The following is a 13,511-nucleotide window of genomic DNA, read 5'->3' on the forward strand; positions in this document are numbered from 1 at the left end:
CTGTATTAGCATAAAAATAATAGATATGGTGAGCAGTAGAAGGCATTCCTACAGCAGGAGTAGCTAGGAAACATACGTGAGGTATATCATGAAAAGAGAAATAATGTAGAGCTAGTTCATCTTGCAGTAACATTACTGTGACACTATATGTGCGTGAGCACCAAGCCATTCACTGTTCCCAAAATATGAAATAAAAGGACCCTAAAGAGAAGAATGTTTTTACTTGTGTACCAAAAAACAAAAAAAATCCACTCTTGCCTTGAGAAGATGCTTGGTAATCCAGAAAAGTTGCAAGAAGTAAACATGGGTGGCAACACCACTTTGAAGTTCTGACATCAACTTGCCGTGATGACACAGATTTTGGTAGCACCTCCTATAGCCCAGTTAATTCTTTGTCGGTAAAAGGTAAAAAATGGACTGCATGGTATTCTAAAGAAGCCAAAGTCAGTATGGCAAATTCTGGGAAATTTTATTGTGCCAACATGGCTCAAGTACGAAAAAAATAGATTGAAATCCATGACATCACACCGAGGTGCTGGTGTCGGGGTTTTGGCATGAAATTTTACAAAATGAGAACTTCGCACCTTCATTTTCTCTTGTAATTTTCAGCCTATTGTGAAATTGCAAGGAGTGGAGTTGTCAAAGAATACTTTATCAGTCTGAACTGATTTTTCTCTAGTGTCCCTTTAAGACATGCTGAAGCTGCAGTGTAATCAAGCAGCCTGTTCAATTCATTAATTGCCATTGGAGAGTTTCTGTAAAAAAAGCAATCATTGTGGGCTTGGGGACATGGGATGTACACTCATTACGAAACGTATAGAAACCTATATAAACTGCAGGCAGACCAAACAAAAAAAAATTCCGTTGTAGCTCAGACACAAACTAAAATTCACAGAATCGCTGGAAAGCTCACAATGCTGAGTTTGGACTGCAGTCTTCATTTCCAGTTTAACATGCATAAGTAGGCAAAAAAAAAAATTGGTTTATCATGGGATCCTTAGTCCCTGTACTTTTCTCACAGCTGAGCATACTGTGCGAGTGTTAACAGTGTATGAGTTTATCTCTCAGATACAAACACAACACCTACAAAGTGCAAGTGATGCATCTTCAAATATTATTTCAAAGTACCCACATTTGTCAACTTTGACAAGATTTTGAATTGCAAAGAAAATAATGTTACAGGTTGACTGCAATTTGTTTAACCTCACGACCGTGAATGTTACCAGGAGCAGTGTAGTGCCCTCTCTGTTGCATTTTGTGGCAAGGACAAGGAAAGCTGGTCGGAGCGGAGGCTCTGGCCGCATGAACCAAGCTTACACTAGTCACCTAAGGTGGCCACAGTCAGGCTTCAGAAGAACACTCTCTCGAGGTTCAATTTCAACATTTTACAGCACTTTTTTCAGGATAGACAGAGCAATAAAGTTACTGTTTGTCTTATGATATTCGTTGAATTGTACAGAAACTATTGAACTCTGTTGAGCAAAATACGAAAAACTGATGTTTTGCAAGTCTCTGCAGAAAATTAAACGAAGCTCACACAAAATTGGAACTAGTGGGTTCAAACAAAAATGGAGTTCATATTCAAAATAAGCACAGAACATTACATGTTGTAGACGCATTCAGCACCATACCTCGAAAAGTAATGATTTCCTGGTAGAATCCTTGTAAAGGCTTATGGGCTGTCACACAGCCATGTTCTAATATAGGCAGAACGGAGAAGTGTCCATCTACGGAGCTTTTGGTACGCATTAAGAAAACCCAGCTTCTCAAAGATAGTCGAGAGCCCTCTGACATGGCACACGTCATGGTCCCTGCAGCATGTTGTTTTGAATAGTTTTGCTCCATCATTAAACCATTTGATCAATAAACTCAGTGCCACATTACTTTTGTGGTCCACCAGTTGCTTTTCATTCAGAAATACCACTTACTTTTATAATCTGGTAACATTCCCGGCAGGGAGAGGGGTGCTTTACACTCTGTAGTTAAGCCATGAGGTCCGTGTTCCACAGGTGAGCCAGGAGGATGTCGAGGTCTGCTTGTACAAGTGTTAGTCTTCAGTGGGTTGTGTCTGCGTTTCCTTCTTTTTCTTATATTGTCATTGTGTTTCAGGCAGGTGCTAGCCTATCTGCAGATGAAGAATTTCTGCTTTCACATGATAACATTATATTGACTACTCCCTCGAATTTCTAAAAATATTTATGAGTTTAAAGTTGCTTTACAATTTTGCGAAAGTTGCCTCACGATAAAAACAAAAAATTCTGTTTTTGAAAGACTTTCACTGGTTGCTCTACAAATCTGTTGAGATAACAGAAAATTTAGTGAGATAACAGATGTTAGTGAAATAACATGAGAGGCGTACTTGCTTCGAGCAAACTTATACAAGCAAGTTCCTGAAGCAGGTCAAGTTGGCATCAGCATAGTCACTGTGGTCTAAAAACAATGCTTTGCTAATTGCCAATCTCTCCTATATCAAGTTTTCTGCTGCTTGTGTGGGACATCTAGAGGTAAATGACCTGAAATAAAGCACACATGTATCCTACAAAAGCTGTCTGCGCAGGGAAAAGTAAAAAAAAAAAAAAAACTGGTGCGATCCCCCTCGCCCCCCTCCATGCCCCTTTCTCAGTCTTGTGTATTTATGAATACTAATATGAATACTAATGTTCACAGGTTGGCATGTAACAAGAATGATAGTCTCATTTAGTCGCGCACTGGGGTTGGTCTCAGTGGTAGACGGCCATCGTTTGATGCACCTGTGGTGCTTTCCTTGTGTTGCAGTCCCCGTGCAAACCGACCCCCAAAGAATCTGGAACAGGAGGTTCCACGCAGCTTCAAGGTCCTGTTCGATGGCATGAATGATGGTGACGAGCCTGAGAAGCGGCGCAGGAAGCGAAAGGCATCTAAGAACCTCATCTCAGGTGAGCACTCCAAAGGCCCCATCTGGCTTGGAACTTCTAGCTGCCTTTTGTGATGGAGTTTACTAAGAGGGCCTTAACTTGTGAAGGGACTTGTGTCGGAAATGAAAACTGTCTTGTGTCATGATTATTACAGCCATTTTCCAGAAGGACAGCCTTCTTTCCATCAAATTATATGCAATGCATTTAGGGAAGTTCCAGAATTGTTACAGTTAATGCCAGTCTTCTTTCTCTTTTTCAACCAACCAATCAATCTTTATTTATTCAGAAAATCAGGATGGTCTTCAGGGCTAAAGGCCACACTGGGCAGCTTAATTGGGTCCCTGAAGAATGTTACAGGTGACCTAGAGTGCCTGACAGAGCAGCGAAATAGTGGCCAACTGGAAGCTGTGTTGTTCAATTTGTTAGCAGACGACCATGCTCTCAATTTCGCTGCTGCATATTTGTGTCTTTGTTTAGCATTCTTAAATTCATCCGATAGCGTTGCTTCTTCAGTTTGTCACCTGCCTGCACATCACTTCATGACAGTACCATCATCATCATTAGGCTGTTTGTCTGTTGCAGTAAAAGGCCTCTCCTGTTGATCTACAATCGACCCTGTCTTGCACTTCAGTTGCAGACAGGATCCTATGCCTGTGAATTCCTATGAATTTCAATGTGAATTTTTCTTGTCTCATCTCAGCCTCAACTATCTGCTATCCTCATCTGCATTTCTCTTCTCTTGGTACTGTGGTGCAGGTTCTTTATAGACCCTTTCGCTGTTTACAAATACAGGCCCTGAATGACTTCTGGTTTTGCTCACTGACGTAGTCCGCTAAATCTAGTGAGCAAGAAAAGAATTCATGGCTATATCGGGTAGCAAGAGTGTGTTAAAATCTAAGCCCACAGATTTTCGACGCTTTTCCTCTGTACAGAACTACAATTTTACAAGTCAAGGTTGCCATAAGTTATACGAGAAATTTTGTGTATTAATTTTAAGGCGTAATGCATATGTCTTTTATCTCAAAACTTAAAAATAGACTTTTCGCACAGTGAAGGAACTTAAAAACACGCTTTGTGTTCTGACATAGCAGACTGGTAAGGCCCATCACTGGAAGTTTCTTGGGGCCGCTCTCTCACTGCTGTTATTGTGCGAGTGAGACCGTCAATATACAGCCGAACCCGACTATATTGAACCCGTTTACATCGAATTATTCTTTATATCGAACAATTTCTGAACACGGTATAGTTACAAGTTACGTTTACATTGAACAAAAGTAGCAGCGACTCCTGATATATTGAACGTCAAGCAGCGGAAAAGTGCCCCCAGAAGTTGGCTTTCCCTCGCGGTGGTGGGAAAGCCTGGCGTCGTCGTCTCCATTAAATCGCTCTCCTTACCGTGACCATGCTGCGTCGAGCGAGCCATCGACACCCCCCTGCAAAAAAAGATCCAGGCCCACCTGCAGCGCTTGCTCAGACAGCCAATCAGAGGCTCTTGTGCCCTGGTTGTGCAAGATGGCGGAAGTACAAGTTCAACGTTGCACGAGTTGTCTCGCTGCTTTTCGGGTTCATTCTGTTTGCGCCTTGTGGACCTTCTCCCGCAGTGTTGCCGTGATGAAGCGGCAGGATTCGTCTTTCGCTGTGAAGCTCAATCATAAATCTGGTCGAACGCGGTGAGAAGTCGGATGCCCCGCAGTGTGCAAGATTCCGTGGAGCACTGTCAGCACGATCTTGAAAATAAAGGGGAGATTAGGGCTAAAGCAGACAAACTCGCGACTTGGTGCCTGTGGTGCCCTACGCGTATGCACGGCCGTGTACAAGTGGTTTATCCGAAATAGCTTCAGACGTGCTGGCTTCCACGTGCCCTGTGATGACTGTAAATTCTGATGAGTGCGACGAAGCCGCTGCTGGTGTTGCCGAAGTTTAGACCGAGCTGTCAGAATTTCCGGTAGCCATTGACAAATCAACGGTCAGCGAGTTTGTGAGTGCAGATGATAGTGTCGCGAACACGGGAGAGCCCAGAAACAAAGACTACATTGCCGACCTCGTAGTGAGCACAAGTGAAAGTGGGCACCAGGGGCGTAGCCAGGGGGTGGGCTTATGGGGCTTCAGCCCCCCCCCCCCCCCGAAATTTTTTCGCGCTGTCCATGCACCGCCGACCAAAGCAACCCCCGGCACAGAAAATCATTTTGGATTTTGTCTAGAACGTATTTTTCATGCTCGAAAAGCCATCTCACCGCAGAAATTGGGAACTGGGGCTGGATTTCGCGGCAACGCCCATGCACCGGGAGTCACATAACGCAAGCAGCCCCATCCGAGCTCTAAGTTTCAAGGACGTTTTGATGGCAAACGGGCTCGCCGCGGCATATCGCGGAGGTTGCGGAATCTACACTCTATCACGGAATCTACGGAGCGCGTGTATGTCAATTCCGAAACATTATGGGTATAAAGCTCTCATAAACTTTTGATCTGAAAGGTGCATTGACATTTCCAAATGTGTGCTTTAGATTTTCAATTGCGTAACTTTGTAAGTTTAATGTTCCCATAAATATTTGACGCCAAAGGTGCATTAACTTTTCCAAAGTCGCACATCGGGCCATACAACGAGACTAGCCAAATCAACGCACTATCAGACAAGTTGACAAAGCCCGCAGCGAGGCCCGATGAGACGAAGCGTTGTGGTGGTTCATTTGTGCCGTCATGTCACATAAAAAATATCAGTTTTGTTTTCACCTGCGCGAAAGCATCCAGTGAAGACACTAAAGCCAGCCAAGGTAACTACGTTCTTATTTATTTTTTATACTAAGACTTTTAATCGCGAAGACCACGTTGAGCCTCTTCAATTTTGTTGTTCTCGCTCCCCTACCCGGGGACTGCCAGAGCCAGCCAGAGCGCATGCGTTTTTCACGTGTTGCCCCGACCACCGCGCAGCGCACTTCTGCGCGCCTTCGGTTTTCTCTGGCCGAGTGCATTTTCGCCTGGCAGAGTTTTTGGACGCTTTCTAGCTAGCAGACGAGAAAAAATGGCTGTGGCTTAGCTAAGGCTAAGCCCAGGATGCGAAGCATACTAGCCTTTATTTTATTTGTTGAACCACTGTTTAGCCTGGTGAACTGCTGTTGCTTGGCTATATTTGGTTCGGCTAGACGAAGAAACAACTCATGCGTTACTCTGCTTCGCCTTCAAGAGTGGAACGCGACAGCGTTCCCGTCGACCCGCCAAGGGGTGGAAGACAATGGGCTACGGCGCAGCAACTACGCGCCCCGCATTGGACGCGGTGAGCGTCAAGCAACGCAGCGTTCGGCGCGGCAGCGAAATGTGCACCTGAGAAAGCGACGCACGCCTGAGCCTTAGAAACAGCTCGTTTCTAAGGCAACACCGCATTCACTAGAGGCGCTTTTGTACCGCTTTGAAGCATCGTACTCGTGGCTCAGTGGTAGCGTCTCCGTCTCACACTCCAGAGATCCTGGTTCGATTCCCACCCAGCCCATCTTGCAAGAGTTGAGCCAAAGCCACCTAGGAACAAGCGCAGCTGCTTATATACCGCCGCGACGCCGCGAGCGACGGCGCGAGTTGGAGTCCCGTTTCTCCTCTGTCGTGACGTCATGGTGTCACGTGGTATGGCATGGGGTCAAAGGTCATTGAAGGCGACACCGCCGCGCCTGAGGAGCTGGGTTGAGCTCTAGTAATATGCTTCGCATAAAAGAAACAATGGTCGCTCGCCGCCATCAATGTGGGGACTCGACGGATTGCACCGCGTTCGCTTGAGCGCAACCTTTCCAGAAAGTCTTGTCTCGCCAGTGTAGGATACCGAGCAGTATTCACATGGTTCTTGGTGAACCAAGCGTCTCGTGCTTTCTTCGATATTCCTTTAATAGCCACATTAGTTGCACAAAGTAGGCATTCGATTGTCACCAACATACTTTCCTTTGCGTATTTTTTTTTCGTTTGGTTCCGCCGCCCCACAAAAGGAAAAAAGAATGTTGCGGCGCAGCGAATTGTCGCATGGTGAAAGTTCTATTTTGTTACTTCTTTTGCGGAAAGTAATGGACCATGGGACGCTTCAGCTGCCGGATGCTCATTACATTATTGCGATAGCAATTATATGGAGACTCTAGGCGCATTCCTACCGTCGCCATCGCCATCATGTTCCGCATAAAGTATAAGGGCGATAACATCGTGACCGCGCACCGCATGCTGTATGTGCGAGTGAAAGCGTGTGTGTGTGGGGGGGGGGGATGGGTGAGCCGATGATGGTGGCTCAGTCTTGTGTGCGCAAAGAAGAAAAGCGGGAAGCAAGCGCACCACGCCTTCCGTCGTGCGCGATACATCAGGGCGAGTGGATGGAATTGGGGCGGGATCTAGGACTCTGTGAATCTGTGATTGCGCAACATGTTTATTAGCCTTGTTTGACCCATTATATACCATGACTTTTTCTTAGATACGTAGATTTATTGGAAACTTATACGTATGTTTAGATATCTTGTTGTGAGGTTTTGTGTATACGTGCAGTGAGCTTTGTTTCCAGTGGCAATTTTTTGCCCTTTATCAAGCTGTATCTTAGCATTTGTATATTCCATTGTATCTTCGCATTTCTAATGTACGAGGGCGAGTCAAATGAAAGTGAGCCTACCCACCCTGCGCAATGATGGTTTTGTTCATTATCTGCAAGGCCTGCGCGTAGCACGCAGGCATCTCTCATTTACAAAAGTGGCACGTAGGTGTGAGCGTAAATGTTCTTTAATGCGCTCATAAACTTGGTTGAACATGGTTGCGTGACGTAATGGACGCTCCAGAAGTTGAGCAGCGTGGTGCCGTGAGCTTTTTGACAGCTGAAGGTGTTTCCCGTAAAGAAATTACTCATCGTATGGCTGCCGTGTAGATTGAACATTGCATTTCATTGGCCACTGTGAAGCGTTAGAACAAACGGTTCAAAGAAGGACGTGAAAGTTGCAAAGACGATCCCAGACTGGGACAAAGCCATCGTGCCATCACCCCTTACAATATTGCAAAGGTTGATGAGCTGATGACACAAGAATGGAGGATAAGCATCGATGAACTGGCAGAGCGTGTGAACATCAGTCACGGTTCGGTTCACCGTCACCGTTGACGCCATAATTCATGAACATCTCGGTTATCGGCTCTTGTGTGCGCAATGGATGCCCAAAATTTTGAATCTCCGCCAGAATACGGAGAAGTTTGGCACTGCCTGTACTCATCTGATCCGGTATCACAATAAGGGTGACAATTTCTTGTCTGCAAGTGTGATCGAGGACGAACCATGGTGCCACTACTACGAGCCTGAAACACGACGGCAAAGCTTACAATGGAAACACTTGAATTCACCACCCCCCAAAGAAAGCAAAGGCCACCATTTCCGCCAGAAAGGTGTTGTTGACTTATTTTTCGATCGTCAGGGGCCATTACTGATAGAATTTACTGAATCTTGAGAGTCTATCACTTGTTTACGATATTGTGAAACGCCGGATTGCCTGCGTGTCGCAGTCAAGAACAAACTACATGAAAAATTGACGAATGGGTTCGTCTTGTTCCTCGACAATGCCCATCTCCAAGTCACTGATGTGGTTAATATAAAACTGTCGAAGTTCAAGTGGGAAATGCTGCAATATCCGCCATACAACTCAGATCTGTCGCCTTGCGACTTCCACATTTTGGGGCAACCGAAAAAACGGCTCATGGGAACCAGATTCGTCTCGGACGATGACGTGAAAGTCAGTTGCAGACGTTTTGAAGCAGCAACCCAAGGAGCTTTATGAGATGGGAATTACGCGACTCGTTAGTTAATGAGAGAAATGTCTAAACGTCTAAATGCTCATGGAGGCTACTTTAAATAAAGTACCCCGTTTGTCATATATTTGCATTGGCTCACTTTCCATTGACTCGCCCTCGTATACTCTGCAGAACTCCTGCTTCTGATACGTGCTCTCTGCTGCCAGTATAATTTCGGTGCAATTACTCACGATACACGACTGGTGATAAATGTTTCTGCGTAATACATTGGAACAAATGACAGCGTCATTGAGATTTTTTACTGGCCGTTGCATATGTACAAGGATGTAAACAAGGACCTTGAATGGCAAAGTTTCATTAACATATTTGTCCTCAACTTGTCCATTTCATGGCCTTTACATTTTTTATATCAGCGACATGCACTGCTTTGCTGATTTCGAACTAATGTAGTTCCAAAGTTCATGTGATATTTTCTTTATTATTAAATAGACAAAAACATGGAAGCATTGACATCAGTTACGTTGGGCACGAATTTTGGCACATACGAATATAATATTTTATGAAAAAATACGTATTTTCTTGTATTGACAGTACGTAGTGTTCAAGAATTCCTTTGCAGCATCTTGGGCAATGGCGATGAGGTTATTACTCATGTATTTGATCCCTAGGCAAATTATTTAGGAGGAAGCTTAGCTTGGGCGCAACTCCGACGCGGCCTATTCAGATACATGTAAAACGCAGAAACGCTTTTCTGAGATAACTCCTGAATCGCTTTTAATGAAATTTGTTGCATTTGAGAGAGTAAGTTAAATTCTAGTGTCTGTTAGAAGCGGAATTTCGATTTAGGGCCGGAACATTGCTTAAAATATTTTAAAAAATTCGAAGCTTAGAAAAAAAAAATAGGACGAAGTTTACAAATTAAGAGCTCTGCATCAAGAACAGATATCGCGGTTCTCTACACAGCACCCACCACACCATTCAAAGCGGACAAATAGGATATGTCTATTTGTATCTTACATGAATTGGTTATGTTATGTACAAGGGTTCTGCAAGAGCCGTATTTCCATAATACTTAATTTTTTGAGACTCATGTGTAACATATCAATTTTGTCCGCTGCAGACGTACTATTATGTGCAATTCACGGAATCGTGATATCAATTGTCATTGCTGATTTACAGATTTATAATCTTAATTGTTTCGTTTTCTGAAACTTTTCGATTTGTGCCACTTTTCAATAAAATATTGACCACATAAATCAACAACTCGAAACAAACAGGCACTAGAATTTAAGTTTTTCTTTTAAATGCAACAAATATAATCAAATTTGGTGCACTGGTTGCAGAGAAAAAGGAATTTTCCTCCTACGTGTATTTAGATAGGAGCATCTGACCTAATTTTTCCTCTTAGGAGGAGACCGAGCTGCAATGTGAGCCCCCCCCCCGAACGAAATTTCTGGCTACGCCAATGGTGGGCACGATGAGGAAAGCAACGATGGTCCTTTGCCCAAGTCCTCCGACGTGATTGGTGCACTCGCACCAGTCCAGTGCTTCTGCGCGAATGTGGAAGGTTGCGGCCTCAGCTGTTCTGACTTCTTAGACAATGTGGAGAAGTGCATGCGTCGCAGAACTGTGGAGACACAGTGAAATTGACTGCATTCAAAATGCGAGTCATGCAGCAGTATGAACATGACAATGTGTTTTATTAACTTGTGTCACATTTCTAGACATTGTCATTTCTCAATATTGTGCCCTGTCTCAACGTAATGTCATGTCTCACTCTAGCGGCTGTTTATTAGGAACCAAATTTTCAGGCACTGTACCACTCATTCTTTTCATGTGTTGCAGTTTTTTTTTTACTTTGGTGCAGCTGAGCTCATAGTCGTGAGTTTGATCGCTGCCACAGCGGCTGCTTTCTTAATGCAGGCAAAATTTAAACAACGGCTGCATGCTTAGATTTAGATGCACGCTAAAGAACTGCACATACAATCAAAATCAATTTTGAGTCTCCTACTATAATAGATTGTGGTTCGGGCACTAAAGCCTTGGTATTTAATGAATTAATTAAGTGTTAGCATGTGTGACCCCTGTCTTTTACCATTCTATGCAGTGCAGCGCTGCAAAATGGAATCTGAGCAGCGCGGCATGACACGCCCACTCAAGCCGCTGCCTGAGCGTCTTGAGCAGCAGCCCAATGAAAGCGATGACCAGTTCCTCAAGCGCCTCGACCACCTGGCGGGGACAGCCTTCACCGAGGCCAAAATTGAGAACCGCTTCAATGTGCGCATTGACCGCGATGAGCAAGGCCACACAGTTGTCAACCCCAAGGGCGGTGATGCGCTCGATGAAAGCTATGGGGCCCGCAAGCGAGCGTGAGTGAATAGCTTACCTCCGTGTTAAGCTGTGACATGCACCTCATTAGTCAGCCTGCATGGAGTCCTGACCATAATGTTTCTTACTACAACTCCTATGTATACAGAGTCTGCGGCTGTGCACCTGACTCTGTATACGTTTTCACCAATTTATTAGATGGAATTTTTTTCCTTTACCTGTCACAGCTGTACACGTGCTTGTCCATGCCTTAGCGGTACACTAAAGAGAAATGTTCTATTGTATTCAATTTTCACAGTAAGAGGTTGTCTACTTGGAAGAGAAAATGCAGGCCAGACTTCCATTTCTTTAATTTTGCACTGAAACTTCAGCACCGGTATGTCAATGTGATGTAATTTTCAAAGCATTTTCTCACGGTCCGGTCGTTGTGGTGCAGTAAATGTTCACGAAACTTGCCAAGTTCAACCCTTGCCTCTCTTAATATTAAACATAGTCCATCTTTAATGACAAAAAATTAACTGGGCCTTAACAGATGCTGTCTAAATTTGTGACGTCACAAGCCGACATGAGAACTTAAGTTGACGGTGCCGCCCTCGCTTCGTCATGGCATCTTTTCTTGGACCTGGAGGCTTACAAAAAGAACCTGGAGGCTTACAAAAAGGGTTCTACTTAAATTGAGGACGATGCAACGAACTATGGAAAGAAGAATGATGGGTGTAACGTTAAGGAATAAAAGAAAGAGCAGATTGGGTGAGGGAACAAACACGAGTTAATGACATCTTAGTTGAAATCAAGAAAAAGAAGTGGGCATGGGCAGGACATGTAATGAGGAGGGAAGATAACCGATGGTCATTAAGAGTTACGGACTAGATTCCAAGGGAAGGGAAGCATAGCAGGGGGCGGCAGAAAGTTAGGTGGACGGATGAGATTAAGAAGTTTGCAGGGACCACATGGTCACAATTAGCACATGACCGGGGTACTTGGAGAAGTATGGGAGAGGCCTTTGCCCTGTAGTATGTGTTGCCAGGCTGCTGCTGCTGATGATGATGATGGTGGTGTACAAAGCGGCCATGTTGAAATGCCGATGGCGATATGGTAACTCAGATTTAGGGTCGTGCTCGATTCTAATATGCATGCAATTTTTTTACCCATTTTATTGGAAAAAAAGCGCGTGTTAGATTAGAGTAAATATGGCACGTTTGATCACATCATCATCATCATCCTGTTCAGGATGAAGGCCTATGCCAGTGATCTTTGATTACCCCTGTGATGCGTCAGGTGACACTACCTTATGCCTGTAATTTCCTCATTTCATCACAGCGTCTGGTTCTCTTTCACCCTGACTACTCTTCTCTTGGCACCTATTCTGTATCTGTAATAGACTCCCAGTTATCTGGCATATGCATTATATGGCCTGCCTATCTCCACCTCATCCTTTTGATGTCACCTACAATATTGGCTACCAATGTTTGAGTTTAACCCACAACACTGTCTTCCGGGCTCCTTATGTTATGCCTGTCACTTTTTATTCCATCACTCATTGCACAGTCCCTTCCAGGCATCTTTGTTAACATCCAAGCTTCTGCCACATATACTAGTACCGGTAGAATGCAGTAATTGTGCAGTTTTACTTTCAAGGATATCGGTAAGCTGATAGTCATGACTCGCATGTACCAGTATAGCACAAAAAGTTATTGAAATATGCAGGCAACCTTGATCATATTTGCTAGACAAGTGGTAGAGCTGCCCTGGCATACCGCTCAACCTTGCATTTTTTCGATTGGACTGCAATGGCATACTTGGATGGCCATTTTCGAGCACTCTAGAGCACTCCCGAAAGGGAGATATTTTTCTCGTGGTCGCAAAGGGGCACTCTGGCTACACTGGATTGCTAATTTCCAATTTCTCTACTCCAGATCAGTACTGAGAGGCGCTCCCAGTATTCCTGTCATAGCAACCGAGAAATCTGGTCAGTTTCCAGTTGCATCCCCTCACCTATTCCTGTGGGTAAGCTGGCGAAGGGAGACTCTCGCTCCATTCACGGTGACAATTATTATCCGCAGCGGTGCTGGCCATGTTATCAGAAGTTCCCCTCAGGTTTCACTTCTTTTCCTCTCACTTCTAAAAAAAAACGCCTACCTATTGGGTTGGCGCAAGGTATCTGCTCCTTGGATCCGCAGTGCCTCTGCAACTGGTCTACTCAAATTTGAAGGGTCACAGCGTTGGTCCAAAGATGCCATAAGCTTCTGTGCTCAAGACCTTGACGCAATCTCACAAGCTCTGTGCTGCACTTGATAGTTGCCGCACTACAGAAGGAAAAAACTTATTTTCTTGTCTTTTCTCCAAATTTTGCAAACCATTCAGTTGTATTGGTCACATTTGATATGACTCTGTATTCTGGCACAAGTGCTTGTGTTTTAATTACAAATTCTTATGTGATAATGCAGAAAAATTACTATAATATCATGCATACTGTTTTAGTAGAAACCATGCCATTGTAACAAGTAGAATGCTGGCCACCAGACGCTACTCCCCAATAAAAAG

At 44.3% G+C, this 13,511-nt stretch overlaps 1 protein-coding gene across 2 annotated transcripts in view; it reads left to right on the top strand.

Annotated features, from left to right (window-relative positions):
* The window catches only part of LOC135907752 (coiled-coil domain-containing protein 137), a 38,504-nt gene that overhangs the window by 15,806 nt on the left and 9,187 nt on the right, over window positions 1–13,511 (top strand). For both annotated transcript variants that reach the window (XM_065439479.2, XM_070523177.1), the window contains 2 exons: window positions 2,776–2,915; window positions 10,747–11,008. In XM_065439479.2, the coding sequence (XP_065295551.2) occupies window positions 2,776–2,915; window positions 10,747–11,008 (402 nt within the window). The remainder of the gene's footprint in view (window positions 1–2,775; window positions 2,916–10,746; window positions 11,009–13,511) is intronic.

Source organism: Dermacentor albipictus, chromosome 8, assembly GCF_038994185.2.
Source record: "Dermacentor albipictus isolate Rhodes 1998 colony chromosome 8, USDA_Dalb.pri_finalv2, whole genome shotgun sequence".
NCBI classification, from domain to species: Eukaryota; Metazoa; Arthropoda; class Arachnida; order Ixodida; family Ixodidae; genus Dermacentor; species Dermacentor albipictus.